Below are 17892 nucleotides of genomic sequence, written 5' to 3'. Positions count from 1 at the left end.
TCAATTGTAGGGTGTAAATCTTTCCTAGGCTGATCTTGCCACTTACCCATCCATTTATTTGGGTTTTTTATATTTTGAAGTTAAATCTTCTCAATCACCTTCTTAGATCTTTGGATTTTGGATGACTGAGCAATGATGTAAATGCAGAGTCTTATATATGAGAGCAAGAAAGGCTCTCAGAGAGATGTGTAGATATTTAAATTTCATAAACATTAAATATGTTGTCTTCTAATCTCAATAATGTTCCTTACTGTCACTGTAAAGATATATTAAAAAAACAAGTTACCTTAAGGAAAGCTAAATAACTCTGAATTAAAGCTGCTGCTCTCTTGCTATGTTATCTGGACCTTAGAACCATAACATATTTGTAAATGGTGTGATAAAACATGTTCTAAATTTTTTGTTATTAAAAAATAGGGTGTTATAAGAGCTAGCACTTTATAGTTCCTGGCTGGATTTATATGTAGTTAGTAGAATTGCTCCAAGATGGCAACTTACCTCTGTATCCTTATCCTTTATGTAAGCATTAATTCAGGTAGTCTCAATGTACAACTACAATTGGGACTGAGAATGCCATCATAGTTTGATGCAATTCTAAAGCAAGGCCATGAGACTTAAGATGACAAACTAATACTCCCTGTTGTAGTTGTTAACTAAGAATCTCAAGTTAGTAAGCAAATACCTACCCTATCCAAATCTAACACATCCTGGACTTAGTCTCTCCCAGCCTTGGCTTCAGTAAAGTAAAGGACTGCCTCCAAATCTCCCATCTGCCTATCTCTACCCTTTAGTTGCTTTGCATCCTGGCTTGCGAGTTGCCAAACAGTCCCAGAAGCATGTGGCTCTGGGGTTCCTTACAATGCCCCAGAAAGTTCTAGTCATCCTAGCCTAGTCCTAGCCACAGTCACCCTTATCACCCTGCACTCTGAGATCCCTGCTGCCTTATGCTCCCAGTTCACCTTTGTTGTTTTTTGCTTCCACTGCTAATAAGGTGTCCCCAGGCTAGTGATTTGAACTCGTCTAGGCTGGACAGGTGGCTCACTTACCATTTTCTTGCCTATCTTAACTTGTGTTTCTATTCTGTTTTTTATGGCACTGTTTTTGACAGATTGGACTTTGTTTCCCCTTTATGTAAAGACAGATGCAAAAAACGAGTTAAATAGTTCTGTTTTCTCCCTGTTCCTTGTCACATTCTTTCCCCCACTAATGGACCAATCATTTCCTTAACTTTTTTCTTATTTTTTACAAGTTGAAAGAAGCTTTTTTGTTATTTTTTACTTTGGTCGCAAGCCTTAGTTCATTTTGAGCCTTAGCTTTCCTCACTTCATCTTTGCAGGCATGGGCTATTTGCTGATATTCTGCCTTAGTTATGTGCCCCTCTTTCCACTTTTTACCCTTGTTCTTTTTATCTTTCAATTTATCAGAGAGTTCTTTATGCAGCCATACTGGTTTCTTTTGAGAGCTGTTATTTTTCTTCTTTGCTGGTATTGTGGTAGACTGGACTTTTATTATCTCACTTTTCAAAATTTCCCAAGCTTCTTGAGTTGTTTTCCCCTTTAGGATTCTTATCCATGGAATCCTTCCCAAGCTCTCTCTACGTTTATTGAAATTAGCTCTTTTAAATTCCAAGACTCTAGTTTGACTGTGTTCTATTGCTTGTGCTTCTATAATGTTGAATTCCAATATTGCATGATCACTTCCTCCCAAGGTTCCTGTGGCTTCAACACCTTCTATCATTTCATCTCTGTTAGTGAGAAATAAGTCCAATATGGCTAATCCCCTAGTTCCCTTTTCTACTTTTTGGGAGGCAAAGTTGTCTCCTAGGCTTGTCAGGAATCTGTTTGATCTTCCACTTGGTACAGAGTTCACCTCCCAGTTGATATCAGGGTAATTAAAGTCCCACATTACTATTGTGATGTGCTTCCTACATACCTTAGTTAGCTGACCAGCAAAAAGTTCATCTATTTCCTTTGGTTGGTTGGGCGGCCTATAGTATACACCTATGGCAATATCATTTTTCTCCCCTTTTATATTGACCCAAATGCATTCAAGACAGTTTTCATCATTGTGTGCTTTATTTCTGTAGAGATGTAGTTCTTTCTTTCTTTTTTTATTGAAAAGTTTTACGGTACATTTTTAAATACAAAACCCCTCCCCTCCCCCTCCCCTCTCCCCAAACCTCCCCAACTCTCCCCTCCCCTCTCTCCCCCTCCCCGACTTCCCAGAGCTAAATACAGGGTATAAAAATACAAACAAACATAATCTAAAATATGCAAACAATAAAATATTAAATTCTATTGCACTTTAACTCTTAATAAAATAACTACAACCTAGTTATACATCATATAAATCCACTACTTATTCAAATGCTAAGTGAAACTTTTTAGTCCCATATTTATTCTGGATATAATCAATCCATCTTCTCCACTCCACAATATATCTCTGTTGCGATTGGTCTTTCAAATACGCTGAAATCTTTGCCATTTCCGCCAAATTGGAAACTTTTAAAGTCCATTCTTCTATAGTCGGCAGTTCTTCCTTCTTCCAATATTGCGCTACTAAAAGTCTCGCTGCCGTAATTAAATTCAACATCAGCTTAGTGTTCACAATGGTAGTATCTGTGATAATGCCCAATAAAAACAATTGCGGACAAAACTTTATCCTTTTCTTGAATATTTTTTGCATATTCCACCAAATTTTAATCCAAAATGTTTTAACCCTTTTACAAGTCCACCATATATGAAAATACGTTGCATCCTCACAGCCACACCTCCAACATTTGGGCTGGCAGTTCGGATACATGCTTGCTAGTTTTTTAGGATCTAAATGCCACCTATAAAACATTTTATAAAAATTGTCTCTTAAATTTTGGGCCTGTGTAAATTTTACATTTCTCACCCAAATCTTTTCCCAAGTATCCATTGTGATAACTTCTTGAAAATTCTGAGCCCATTTTATCATACAGTCTTTGACAAGTTCCGTCTCTGAATCAATTTCTATCAATGCAAGATATATCCTTTTTATATGGGCTTCACCTTGATCTCTAATTTGCTTTACCAAATTTTCATCAGTCATCGAAAAACCAGTTTTCTGGTCCTCTTTCCACCTAGCCTGTAATTGCCCATACTGAAACCAAGTTTGTACTATCTTTTCTTCTTTTAAAATGTTATATGATTTCAATTGCCATACATTCCTTTCCAAACTTAAAATTTCCTTATATGTAGTCACATCATGTTTGAATCCCACATTTATATTTTCTATTGCGTGTTTAGGTATTGGCCAAATAGGTATCTTATAATTTAACTTGTGTCTGTACTTTTTCCAAACTCGCAACAGAGCAAACCTTAAAATATGTATCTTAAACACATTATCCACCTTCTTATCATACAATAAATATGCATGCCATCCAAATAACAAATCATGACCCTCAAGATTTAATAATCTCTCTTGTGTTAAATTAAACCAGTCACTTATCGCTGACAAAGCAGCAGCTTCATAATATAATTTAAAATTAGGCATTTTAAGACCACCTCTTTCACGCGTATCTTGCATTATCTTAAATTTAACTCGTGGCTTTTTCCCTGCCCAAACAAATTTATTAAGTCCTTTTTGCCATTCCTCCAAATTTAAATCCCTTTTAAGTATAGGTATCATTTGAAATAAAAATAAAAATTTTGGCAAAACATTCATTTTCACTGCTGCAATTCTTCCCAATAAGGATAATTGTAATTTTTTCCAACTATCTAATTCTTTTTGTACTTTTCCCCATAACTTTTCATAATTATTTTTATATAACTTCACATTTGAGGGTGACAAATATATCCCCAAATATTTAACCCTTTTAACTATTTCAAATCCCGTTAGCTCTTCTAAAACAGCCTTTTGTGACACTGTCATGTTTTTAGACAACATTTTAGTTTTTTGTATATTGATCTTAAATCCAGAAACTTTCCCATATTGCATTATTATCTCCATCAATTCTACAACTGAATAATCAGGCTGAGTCACTGTAACAACCAGATCATCTGTGAATGCCCTCAATCTATAATCCTGGTCTCTAATTCGAATTCCCTTAATTTTATCCGAGTCACATATTTTAATCAATAATATTTCCAATGTTAAGACAAATAATAGAGGTGACAACAGGCACCCCTGCCTTGTGCCTTTTTCAATATTACATACTTCAGTCAGACTATTATTGACTATTATGCGGGCTGTTTGCTTTTGATATATTGCCCTGATTGGTTGTAGAAATTTATCCCCAAATTCCATTTTCTCTAATACTTTCATCAGAAATTGCCAATCCAATTGATCAAAGGCTTTTTCAGCATCCAAGATCAACGCTGTAGGGATCTGATTGTTTCTTTCCAAAAATTCCAACAAATCTACTATGTGTCTCACATTGTTCTTCATTTGTCTACCACTTATAAACCCAGTTTGATCACCATGAATTACATGTTGTATTACCCTCATCAATCTGTTAGCTAAAACTTTGGCAAATATCTTGTAGTCCGTATTCAAAAGTGATATTGGCCTATAATTTTTTGCTTGGGTGACATCCTGATCTTCCTTCGGAATCAAGGAAATAAAAGCAGTCTTCCAAGACAGAGGTACCCCTCCTCCCATTTGAATTGTCTGGAACAATTCCCTTAAAGGCTTCACCATCTCTAACTGTAAATTTTTATAATACACAGCAGTCAATCCATCCGTACCCGGCGCTTTGCCCACTTTCAGTTGCTTGATTGCTAAAAAAATTTCTTCATCAGTTATTAATTGATTCATCCCTTCCTTTTGTTCTTGCAGAAGAACAGGAATACTAGCTCTTGCCAAGTAATTATCTATATCTGCATCTCTAATCTTATCTCTGGCATACAACTTAGAATAAAAATCAACAAAAGTCTTTTTGATAAGACTCTGCTGGTACACTACCTTACCCTTATATTCTATTCTATCTATATTAGAAGCCCTTTGCTTCTTCCTTAACAAATAAGCTAGCCATCTAGTTATTTCTTATATAGAGAGCAACTCCACCTTCTCTTTTGTCTGGTCTGTTTCTTTTAAATAATTTAAATCCCTGTAGCTGTGTGTTCTATTTGTGGGTTTCATCCCACCATGTTTCCGTAATGGCAACAATATCATATCTGTCCTCATTTACCTGAATTTCTAGTTCACCCTGCTTACTGTTCATACTCTGTGCATTGGGGTATAGACATTTGAGTCCTTTATGACTGACCCTGTGTTTACTTTCTACATAACCTGTGTGGTGCCAGAGTTCCCCTATTTTCTTACCACCTGTTTGGTTAGTGCACTTTGTGTGGTACTCACTGTTAAAAGCTCAATTTTGCTTGACAGCAAGGTTGATATTGTCCACACACACATCTATGTTACATGCACTGGTAACCCTATAATTTTTCGATTGCCGGGGACAGGGATGTTCTGTATCAATTTAATTCACTGTCCTCGTTGTTTAGTTTAAATATTCCTCCAAAAAAATCTGTGAATTTATTGCCAAGTAACTCAGTCCCTTTCTTGATTGGATGCAAACCATCTCTTTTGTACATTTTTTCATTGGACCAGCTACAGACATCGTGACTAATATAACCAAAGCCTTCCCCTTTACACCACTCCTTTAGTCACATATTAAATTCTGCTATATGCTGGCCTTTTCCATTTTGCTCCTTAAAGTTAAAGGTAAAGGTTCCCCCGCACATGTGTGCTAGTCGTTTCCAACTCTAGGTGCTGGTGCTCATCTCCGTTTCAAAGCCAAAGAGCCAGCGCTTGTCCGAGAACGTCTCCGTGGTCATGTGGCCAGCATGACTAGACACCAAAAGTGCACGGAATGCTGTTACCTTCCCACTGTAGTGGTCCCTATTTTTCTACTTGCATTTTTACATGCTTTTGAACTGCTAGGTTGACAGAAGCTGGGACGAGTAACAGGCGCTGACTGTTACGCGGCAATCGGGATTCGACCCGCCAAACTGCCGACCTTCTGATCGACAAGCTCAGCGTCCTAACCTACTGAGCCACCGCATCCCTTTTTGCTCCTTATACACTGGTAAAACCTCTGAAAAAGTGAGTCTACAGCCTATCCTGCTGTGTTCCTGCCCCAAGCTCTGGAAATCATTCTCCACACAGAGTACATCTTTTTGGGAGAGATCTTTAGTGCACAGATGTACAGTAGCATCCACATCACAGTCCTTGCTGGTGTTCTTGACTATTTTAAAAATACTATTCTATCAGTCTCTGTTGAGCCAGCTTATCACTGCCCTGATTCTTCATCCGCAGCTGTCAGAAAAGGAACAAAGAGCCCTAACAATTTTTCAAACTAAAGCAAATTTTATTTAGTATTTCCATCCTACGTATATTGGTCTGGAAAAGATTACTTCAGAGCATCTTACCCTTCAATCACCTGTGCTAACCTTGGCTTCTATTCATTTTCCTCACTCCTGATGCCAAGGACTTATGCTTTCCCATGCTTGCACTTTATCCACTATGAGATTGCATCCAGAAGTCAAGAAAACAGAGTATAACAACAGGGAAGAGAAACATGTTGGAGATTAACTCTTGTCCTGCCAAAATCTACCTAGTCTCCCATTTGCTTGCAGGGGCAGTTTTATTTTCACTATCCTCCTCTTCCCATTTTGGGAAGAGGGCTGCTCTTTACGAGTATGGAAAAGGGGGTGTTTTGGCACAGTACACTCTAGGAGCTTTTTGCAGACAGATGTTTCAGTGTGCTGCTGCTCAGGACTACTTTTGGCTTTTTCTCCCCCCACAGCATGCCTTATCAGCAATGAGAGCAAAAAAATGGTGCAGGTGAGCTGGGGTGGCAGAATGCAGGCTGGTAGAGGTCTAGGAATGCAGGATGGCAAGAGCAACTGCAGTTGGAACTAAGCTGGAATGCTGTGGTTTCCCAGGGCATTGCAAGCAGTCCCAGAGTTCTGTGGTTCTGGGCTGCTTGCCTCCCCACAAATGCAGGAAAGCAAGAGAGGGTGGAGAGAGAGGTGGTTAGGGGAATTGGAGCACATGTATGATTCTGCAGGTGAAACTCGAAAAATTAGAATATCATGCAAAAGTTCATTTATTTCAGTAATGCAACTTAAAAGGGGAAACTAATATATGAGATAGACTCATTACATGCAAAGCAAGATAGTTCAAGCCGTGATTTGTCATAATTGTGATCAGGGCTTTTTTCCTCATAGAACGCTCAGAACGGAGTTCCGGCACCTTTTTTTGATGGAACCTTGTAGGGTAGGCAAGGCGGGTTGTATGACATGTGTGAGTTCCGGCACCTTTTTCTTTTACAAAAAAAAGCACTGATTGTGATGATTATGGCTTACAGCTCATGAAAACCCCAAATCCACAATCTCAGAAAATTAAATATTGTGAAAAGGTGCAATATTCTAGGCTCAAAGTGTCCCACTCTAATCAGCTAATTAAGCCATAACACCTGCAGAGGGTTCCTGAGCCGTTAAATGGTGTCTCAGTCTGGTTCAGTAGGAATCACAATCATGGGGAAGACTGCTGACCTGACAGTTGTGCAGAAAACCATCATTGACAACCTCTATAAGGAGGGAAAGCCTCAAAAGGTAATTGCAAAAGAAGTTGGATGTTCCCAAAGTGCTGTATCAAAGCACATTAATAGAAAGTTATGTGGAAGGGAAAAGTGTGGAAGAAAAAGGTGCACAAGCAGCAGGGATGACCGCTGTCTGGAGAGGATTGTCAGGAAAAGGCCAATCAAAAGTGTTGGGGACTTTCACAAGGAGTGGACTGAGGCTGGAGTCAGTGCATCAAGAGCCACCACACACAGACGGATCCTGGACATGGGCTTCAAATGTCGTATTCCTCTTGTCAAACTGCTCCTGAACAACAAACAATCACAATCATGGGGAAGACTGCTGACCTGACAGTTGTGCAGAAAACCATCATTGACAACCTCTATAAGGAGGGAAAGCCTCAAAAGGTAATTGCAAAAGAAGTTGGATGTTCCCAAAGTGCTGTATCAAAGCACATTAATAGAAAGTTATGTGGAAGGGAAAAGTGTGGAAGAAAAAGGTGCACAAGCAGCAGGGATGACCGCTGTCTGGAGAGGATTGTCAGGAAAAGGCCAATCAAAAGTGTTGGGGACTTTCACAAGGAGTGGACTGAGGCTGGAGTCAGTGCATCAAGAGCCACCACACACAGACGGATCCTGGACATGGGCTTCAAATGTCGTATTCCTCTTGTCAAACTGCTCCTGAACAACAAACAATGTCAGAAGCGTCTTACCTGGGCTAAAGAAAAACAGACCTGGTCTGTTGCTCAGTGGTCCAAAATCCTCTTTTCTGATGAGAGCAACTTTTGCTTCTCATTTGGAAACCAAGGACCCAGAGTTTGGAGGAAGAATGGAGAGGCACACACTGCAAGATGCTTGAAGTCCAGTGTGAAGTTTCCACAGTCTGTGTTGATTTGGGAAGCCATGTCATCTGCTGGTGTTGGTCCACTGTGCTTCATTAAGTCCAAGGTCAACGCAGCCGTTTACCAGGAGATTTTGGAGCACTTCATGCTTCCTTCCGCAGACGAGCTTTATGGGGATGCTGACTTTATTTTCCAGAAGGACTTGGCACCTGCCCACACTGCCAAAAGCACCAAAACCTGGTTCAGTGACCGTGGGATTACTGTGCTTGATTGGCCAGCAAACTCGCCTGACCTGAACCCCATAGAGAATCTATGGGGCATTGCCAAGAGAAAGATGAGAGACATGAGACCAAACAATGCAGAAGAGCTGAAGGCCGCTATTGTAGCATCCTGGTCTTCCATAACACCTCAGCAGTGCCACAGGCTATCTTCCATGCCACGCCACATTGAGGCAGTAATTGCTGCAAAAGGGGCCCAAACCAAGTACTGAGTACATATGCATGCTTATACTTTTCAGAGGTCCGATACTGTTCTGTGTACATTCCTTGTTTTATTGATTGCATGTAATATTCTAATTTTCTGAGATTGTGGATTTGGGGTTTTCATGAGCTGTACGCCATAATCATCACAATTATGACAAATCACGGCTTGAACTATCTTGCTTTGCATGTAATGAGTCTATCTCATATATTAGTTTCCCCTTTTAAGTTGCATTACTAAAATAAATGAACTTTTGCACGATATTCTAATTTTTCAAGTTTCACCTGTAAGTGCCAGTTGGCTGCCAAGTGTCCAGGTTTTGTTCACATAACCATGGGGGCTCTGCAACAGTCCTAAATTCAGGTATAGGTTGTAAGTCCATTTTTTTCCAGCACCGTCGTAAGTTTGAAAGGTCACTGAATGTATAGTCAGAAGTTGAATATCTGTTTGGGAAAATACATTCTTATTTATTAAATAATTTATGCATATAATTTATATGGCTACTCATGTCACTGAAGTGACTCTGAGTGGTGGACAGAGATTAACAACCTAACATTTAAAATTTTCAAGAAGTTATTACAATGGATACTTGGGAAAAGATTTGGGTGAGAAATGTAAAGTTTACGCAGGCTCAAAATTTAAGAGAGAACTTTTATAAAATGTTTTATAGGTGGCACTTAGATCCTGAGCTTAGTTGTTTTCTTATAGACGTTTTATTGCTCAAAGTAGGTAATAAAATGTATACAAGAACACAACCAAGCTCAGAGAGCACCAACAACCTTCATTTCACTCCTGAGCTACAAGTAGGCCAGCCATCTTCCCTGAAAAGGGGAAAATATAGAGAACATGTAATACTATCAGGGAAGGAACTCAAGCAGTTGACCTTCCTTTGAGATAGAAGATAGAAGGAGATTTGCAAAAACTTAACAGAATCTAATCTACACTATCTGTTTTCCCAAAGGACTTTTATGTGCCTTCTTCAGCATTTCTGTATCCTAGTGTCAATGAACTCTAGGAGAGTTCACAAGATAAGAATTTTAAGTGTACTTCAGTTTATCAAGATATTGTAACTTATCTCATTGCTTGAGAATATATTACAGGTTTAGAAACACAGGCAGTTAGTCAATGTTTGAGTACATAATAAAACCAAGCCATTTGCACAATGTCCTAATAACTGAGAATCAGAAATTTGGAGTCCAAATTAATAACTGTCTTACTGCCTCTCTTTGAAATATGTTTCAGTGTTCTACTCAGCAAATTATAAAATTATATCCTTGAACATAATCCACTTGAATTCCTTAGAATTAAAATTTAAAACCCTATAATGAATTATCAGAAATTAACTGGCTCCTTAAATCCATTTCCTGTAGTATTCAAATATACGAATATTGTACTATTAAGTAGTTACAAGGCTTTTGAAATGAAGAAGATTGTACAGCTTATTAACATATTTTTGATGCAGCTAAAAGTTGAACTGCTAATAAATTCCAGGATTAGATTACTTGACAATGGAATAAACACAGACTTATTTTATTTTCTATAATAGCTCTGTGTTCTGTAATGCCATTTTAATGCCATAATAATAAATCATAGTCACTGGGAACAAATGCCAGGATGCAACCAAATTTCTGTGATTATAAGCTATTATGGGATCATTCAGAAGACATCACAGTGCTATAAATACTCGTGTGTAAGTTACACTAAAGCCCACTGTCTGTTCCTTCTTTTGAGCACTTGGGGTTCAACAGGCCACGCGATAGCTTTGCCCTGTGTGACTGCTCAGAATCTCAAATCTAGACCCTGTCCAGCTAAATGCTAAGATCCTAATTCTTGCGTTGGGCCTCCTGCCACAGGTAGAGGGTTGGACTAGAAAAACTCCAAGATCCCTTCCAACCCTATTGTTCTATGTTTAACATAATAACTTTTATCTATTCCCTGGAATTTAAATAAAACTCTTCTTGTGATCCTGAAGCTACTGCCTCATGGAAGACAAATTGTCTCATGAAGAGAAACTTTCCGCAGACTCTTTACTGCTTAATACAGTGAACACTGACTTTGCAAATGACATTTACATAAAAAGTACATGTGATAATCCCGGGGTACAATGCTGTCACCCTCTTTCTCACATTTAGAACAGTGTTTTCCAGTTTTAGCAAATTTAAGATGTGTGGACTTCAGCTTCCAGAATTCTCCAGCAACACAGCTGTTAGGGAATTCTTGGCACTGAAGTCCACACATCTTAAAAGTTGTTGAAGTTGAGAAATGCTGATTCAGAGTATAGTGCAAAGAGAGCTGCCCTTATTGTAATTACTGATGCTATTATTTGATCCTAGGTGAGAGAGATGGCTGCTACCACTCTGGGTGGTTTGCTCCAGTGCCACTTCTTGGAGATTGATAGCCCTATGCAGACTCATTTTGAGCAGCTCTGTAAAATGAGACTTCCAAAGAAAAGAAAACGAGACCTCAGTACTGTAGTGGATACCATTCCCCCTGCAGGTAAGGAGGAGGTTTCTTCAGGAAGGTGTAAATCATGCTGAACGGATTGTCAGTGGTCTTATTCCAGCTTTCTGATTACTTATTTTCCACCTTTCCATGCATAACATTTGAACATTTGAAAAATATCTGCTCCTCCAAAAGTGAGTCAGCCAGGTATTTCTGACATTCAGTATAGTCTAGTTCACAGGAAAGGGAGACCAGCATGAGAGGTTGTCATTCGGAACAGCAGAGCAATCTGAAGTTCCCTAAATAATGCAATTTCAGAATGACAGTTCAAAGAGCTGCATTGAATTTAGTGCAAACCACAAGAGAAGAGTGGATTCTGCAAGGGAACTGAGTCATATGGCAGAAATAGCATATTGTGGGCAATACAGCACATCTGCGTTGGATTAGATTACAAAAATTTTAAATGCACAATTTTTAACCTATGTTTTAGAAATTACAGGTAGTCCTCTACAATTTAACCATGGTTAAAAGCCGCGACAGCCTCAGAAAAGTGACTAATGGCTTGTCCTCAAAGTAATGATCCTTGTACCACTCCTGTGATCACTTGATCACATTGGGTATTTTGCAAGCAGCTCGCATTTATAATGGTTGCAGTGTCTTGCAGTCATGTAATTGTGATTTGCGACCTTCTCTTTTCATCCCTTTAGAGTCCCCAAAATCTGCTCAATGAAATTTAGAGAAAACCATGTAAATGTGTGTGCATGACAGTGGTTTAAAGAGCTTCAGAAAGAAAAGAGAACTGGTAAAAATCCACTCTTCCATACCATTTCCCCATAGATAGGTGGAACTTGTCTGTTATTTGTGCCAATTGAAGATTCCTACGCTGTCCCATGGAAGAATTACCAACTTCTTTCTTGCAGATTTAGTTAAACGCCATGCTGGTGTGCTTGGACTTAGTGCGTGTATTTTGTCCAGTCCATATGATGTGCCCACATGGATGCCTCAACTTTTGATGGATCTTAGTGCGCATCTGAATGATCCTCAGCCTATTGAGGTATGATTCATGTTATCAGTTGTTGGAATTCTTATGCTGAAGCTTGGCCTTTTAAGTGACTTCCTTAAGCTGTTTAGTCTAGTGCTTAGAAAATTTCTGTTACATGTACTGGCTATTTGGGCTATTTTATTTTAACCAAATGTTAGTAATAAAGATCAAAACTAATTATTTAATAGTACCTTTTTAAATGGCTTTTTAGCTAGTTAACAAAGATAGTCATTTACAGAGCCAGTTTGGTCTGATTCTGATAAGTTTCTTAGTTTTCTTTTATGCAAAAAAAGGGGGTGAGGAATAGGAGTAAACCTCTCACATAAAACAACACATTACGTATGCACTAAACAAAAAATTAATTGTACATATCCATTAAGCTTTTGTACAATTAAACTGTAATTTAACAATCCATTGAATAGGATAAAAAAGAAATGTGTAAGGTAATATACACAATTCTTAAATCATTATATATAAATAATGCTTCTTTTCAAATTTAGGGTAATAGTAGCAAGTGTTTCAAATTATATTTTGAAATTATTGATTGGTAGTCCCTCTATAACCTAAAACATTTGAACAAAATCCTGAATAATATATTTACACTTAGAAAGCTGGGCCACAGCCTTAAGATCAAGACCGTTGATGGTTGTTTTAAATACATTGCCTAGATCCCTTTCTGTTTTTCTCCACACAGATGACAGTAAAAAAAACATTGTCCAATTTCCGGAGAACTCACCATGATAACTGGAAGCAGCATAAGCAACAATTCACTGATGACCAGCTGCTTGTCCTTACAGATCTTTTGGTATCACCATGCTATTATGCATAAAAGAGTGAGACTGTGTTGTAAAATCTGTACCCTTGGGCTATTTGGGAATGTTCCTCTTGATATCCAGCTTGACATAGCAAAATGTCACCTTTCAAACAGTGCCTTGTAATTTTTAGACTCATTAAATGAAACCAATACTGTCTGGCCTTTTCCTTCCTTCATGTAAGAATGTCTTTAGAATTCTCATTTAAAAATATAAAATTAGAATTTATTACCCTTTTTAAATTGAAAGAAAATAATCAAATACAGATGGGGCATGTATTGAATATGGTGTCAAAGACATTGAAATATAATTTTTGCTATCCCAAAGGTGCTTTTCAAAAAGCAAGTGGAGTTTCTTGTGTTTTTTCCCCTTGAAAACATTTCACTTCTTGTCCTAGAAGCTTCTTTAGTTCCAACAATGGTGGGGAATAGAAGGATTTATATTCTTTGCTGTCATCTGGTCCTTAGCCCTCCAAGAGTTGCTGAGGCCACTTGGAGATTTATCTGTACCCTCAGGGTCACCTGAATCAGCGTGCAAATGGATGTGGAACCTTCCTGGGACTGCTGAAAGAAAAACCCAAGAAAGTCCAGTTGTCTTTTGAAAAGCACCTCTGGGTAGCCATGATCTGGATGATTGAGAATCTCCATAAACAATTTTTGCTAGTTTTCCAGTATATTATCTTGAAATCAGTTTACATTCATATTGCATTATATTTATCTTATGTGATGATAAAATGGGGTTCACACCACATTTACACTTTATGTCAGACTAGTATGGACAATATTTTGACAGCACTGGGTGGTGTTTGCATGTGGTAGTAAACAGGATGTGACCCTGACATAATGAAGAACAACTGCACAGGATTTTACTGGCAGTCTGGTTCACTTGTTATTCTCTTAATGCAGAGGTTCTCAACTCAAATACAGTCCCACAGGGGTCTCAAGCAACATGGAAAGGGGTCAGTTTTTAAAAAAGATTTGCATAGGTAAAGTCAGGAGAAAAGGCCCAGGTAGCATTAGGAAGATGGCAAAACCTGAGAATCTAGTAATCTGGAAAAGGGATGCATCAATCAGAAGAGTTTTATTTAACTCATTATTTTAATTCATGAATGAGGTTGAACAAATTTGATTATCATTCAAGGGATTATGGTATTGCCAAGTGCGAGTAAAATATTTTCACTGTTCAGAAGAGGAACAAGAGCCTCATATGAGGTCAGAAACTGGAGCATGCTTGCTTTCATGATCTTTGAATTGAACTGGTTTATAATCATGATAAAATTTATTATTTTAGTAAATAAATCACAATTAAGTTGGTTTGTAAATACATACACTCATATGTTATTGTTTATTATTTATTTTCAAGGTTTATAGGTTGTTCCAGTCAACGAGCCACTAGCATAAAACATAACTTGGGTATAATAAATATATAATAGACAAAAATTAAAATCTGAAATATAGAGTAGAAATATGTGCCCAAGGAATCAAACTGCTTAAGAAGACTATTTAAAATAATTGCTCATTCAAAGATAGTTAACTCTGTCTTGTAAAATACCCAAAACTTCACCAACTTTCTGAAGAACAGGAAAGATCGATAATCTTCCTTGGCAATTGGGAAGTGAAACAGTATATAGTACAGTATATAGATTATTTTGATGACAGATTTTCATTCCAGACTGCTTAAGAGAGGCAAATTTTGCCCTTGTTCTTGCTAAAGATAGATTGGGTTTTGTGACTGTCAAGTTATCTGTCTCTTTCAGGGTCTCAGAAAATAAGAGACTGCTTCATTTCTGTAAAGATAAAGGAAATTTTTAATTTTAATTTATTGAATATAGAACCCTTTCAGATTGGGTAATTCAGAGGCTTATAGTTGGAATCCTTTTTAAAAGCGCATATAGTATGTTCCTTGAAGAAGATTAGATTTCTGTTTAACTGAAGAAAAAAGCTCTGGCATAGTAACTAGTCTCTGCATGAATAAGAGAATTGTAATTTTATTTTTCATACATCCATGCAAGTGTCTTGTATTTAAGATAAATTCTACCTTATAGAATGGCTAATATCTCAATTTCTCTTTTTCCTTTTCTTATAATTTTCAGAGTTGGATCATTTCTTATACATATGGATTGTTTGTTGATATGAGATGAATAACTGGGTACCCAACCTATAAGAATATGCATGCCCAACACTTCATTGTACCTTTGGGTATAAGTGTAGGTAGTAATACCATCCCAATTTTTAAAAAAGAGATTTATTTTCTTTTTAGCTCACATGCAAAACCAAGCTATGCAGTGCTTTGTGCTCAGTTCTCTTTAAAATCTTAGCTTCTAAATGTATACTGTTAATCTTTGTTTCATGGCCAGATTTTCAATAAGATCCTTCATCCAGGTACTGAACTTTAACTTTCCCTGGTTTTGTAAGTGGCAACTTACATTTTTCCAATTTAGTAGAGCCCATGAACAATAACAGGTATTTGCTATTGTTTTATTTTATGTATATATGTTAATACTGAGTGGTTAAAGTCTTTTAAAATAAAATGTTCTGTACTGATACTCCCACCTTTCCTCATTCACTCTACGTCTCCATGCTGGAACAGTTACTTAAGTTGCATTAAAATACAGAAGTACTGTATCTGTCCCCACCAAATTCCTTTTTGATCTGTAACTCTGGTGGCTATTGACTCACTACTTCAAAAACATGTCCAATACATGTTACATAAATGTAAAAGATTGTATAAATTGTAGGGGCATTGCATCGACAAAGTACTGTATAGTTTGCAAAAGTTTTACATAATCCATTTGTGAGATTATCTTGTAAAGAATCACACTTTTCAGTGTTAAAATACTGTTTTAGCTTTTGTATCCAATTCAAATGCCACTTTCTTCTGGTTTATAATACAGCTGATTCTCATTAATGAAGTTATTTTGTTTTGGGTTTAATATTCATTTATCATTAGTGAATGAATTGATTTTTTTACCAATATTTTTCTCTTGCTACTATCCTAAGTAATAGTATATTTTAATGTATGGTAAATAAGAGAATTGAAATCTCTCTCCCATTTAAGAAAACAAAAACAACACAAACTTGAAAAACACACACTGTATTTTTTTCTTTGTGAAAACAGGAATATAATATGCTTTTAAATCATCTGCCTGTTGGGAAAGCAAATACGGCAGTGTAACCTGGACAGCGTGTCCTAAGAGTAAGTGAAGAAATAACATGTATAGGGTAGTGCCAAATGCATCTTCTTACTTTCAGTTGTGTACTTAGTTTAAAGCTGAATAAATTATTTGTAAAAATTTGGGTATGCATACCATGTTTATCCTTCAGTGTATTCTCTCAAGTAAGTGTTTTCATTTAGGATAGGAGCTAACAATGTCTAACAAGGATATTTGGGATTTAATCAGTCTCTTGAATATAAATGATGGGTTGTTTGCTTTTAGTTCTGAAATTACATTAAGTCTTGGTATTAGAGAAGTAGATCCAGTACTTTAAAAGTTGTATTGGTACTCTTCATAAAAGTAATTCAATTAAGAGAAGTTAAGAGAAGCTATCACGTGTCTTAAGATATAAAAATGGTTATTTGAATTATTCACATTTTACAAATCTTGTCAGCTTTAGGTTTAGAATTAAAATGCACACATATAAATTATATTCTTTTAAAATGAGATATTTTTAGAGGAAAAATCTGTAAAAATATTTGCTGCTGTTTTCTCCCTAATCTTAGCACACAAATTTGATTTTGGTAACTTGGCTCTCCTAGGAAGAAGAAGAGCAGGATAGCTTCCAATCACAAAAAGGTGATTGAATTGTGCCAATTATTGTTGCCAAGGAGATCTTTCTAGCTAATTCATCCTAGTTCTAGTTCATCCTCTTCCCTTTCCTTGTGGAAAGCAAATTAGTTCTAATTTATGCCCTGTGCAAAAATAATCAAAAGAGTTGGTAAGGAAGTGTGTACACAAATCTTGTTATTTCTGATCTTATTTTTGTGAATGTTATATTCATCCGTAGTCTGGTAAACTCCTGTTGGAATTATTACAATCCCTCATCTATAAAAATAATGTGGAAATTTTGGTTGGTAAGATAGCAAGAATTAACACTGCTTACTTGAATGTCTTACAAATTTAAAGAAGCTTTGCTGGTTGTCACTTTGTTCTGGGAAAACAATTCAAAATGTTGAAAGCTTATTTTCCAAAGTCATGGTATTATAATAAAGTAAGAAAGCAAAGGGGTAGCTCTGCTGTCATTATGAAGAAAAATCCATACTTGGGGGGGAGGGGTTGAACATCACTAGCTGCTTGCAGCCTCCTCCAGGCAGCATTTCACTGATACCACTTTAAGATTTGTCTTAGTGAGAGAAAATATTAATTCTAGAGTGGCATCATTGTATGTTTATGTGATTTTCAGTGACACCGTACATGTCTGATTGAGAAACAATATAGCTTTTGCAAAGATACAAAAACAAATTATGTGACTCAAACTTTTTTAAAAAGGCTATGCAAAACCGCCATAATAACTGAGTTAATTGCAATCTATCTATGCACAAAAGGATATAAATCAAGATTTAACATCTCCCTCCTGCTTTTAAAAAAAATCAGCTTTGTCTATCATTCCAGAGATTTTACCTCTGACCAAAACATTTTCAGTTATCTGAAATGGTAGCTGCAGTTCAATTTGTAAGCAAAAAAGGGAGAAAATGAGGGACTTCAGAAATATTTCATATTTTTTT

General features: G+C 36.9%; 1 protein-coding gene across 2 annotated transcripts in view; it reads left to right on the top strand.

The window, feature by feature from the left end:
- Positions 1-16466, top strand: part of PSME4 (proteasome activator subunit 4) — a 98211-nt gene extending 81745 nt beyond the window's left edge. The window contains exons 45-48 of one of the 2 annotated variants that reach the window (XM_081313372.1): positions 11208-11370; positions 12237-12370; positions 13053-13191; positions 15263-16466. In XM_081313372.1, the coding sequence (XP_081169498.1) occupies positions 11208-11370; positions 12237-12370; positions 13053-13187 (432 nt within the window). In that variant the 3' untranslated portion in view covers positions 13188-13191; positions 15263-16466. Of the gene's footprint in view, positions 1-11207; positions 11371-12236; positions 12371-13052 lie in introns of both variants that reach the window. The other variant, XM_081313373.1, reaches the window with a different exon arrangement.
- The last annotated feature ends 1426 nt before the right edge of the window (positions 16467-17892 follow it).

Source organism: Vipera berus (assembly GCF_964194415.1).
Source record: "Vipera berus genome assembly, chromosome: 1".
NCBI classification, from domain to species: domain Eukaryota; kingdom Metazoa; phylum Chordata; class Lepidosauria; order Squamata; family Viperidae; genus Vipera; species Vipera berus.
The sequence above is the reverse complement of the archived record's forward strand: the minus strand, read 5'-3'. Positions and strand labels throughout refer to the sequence as shown.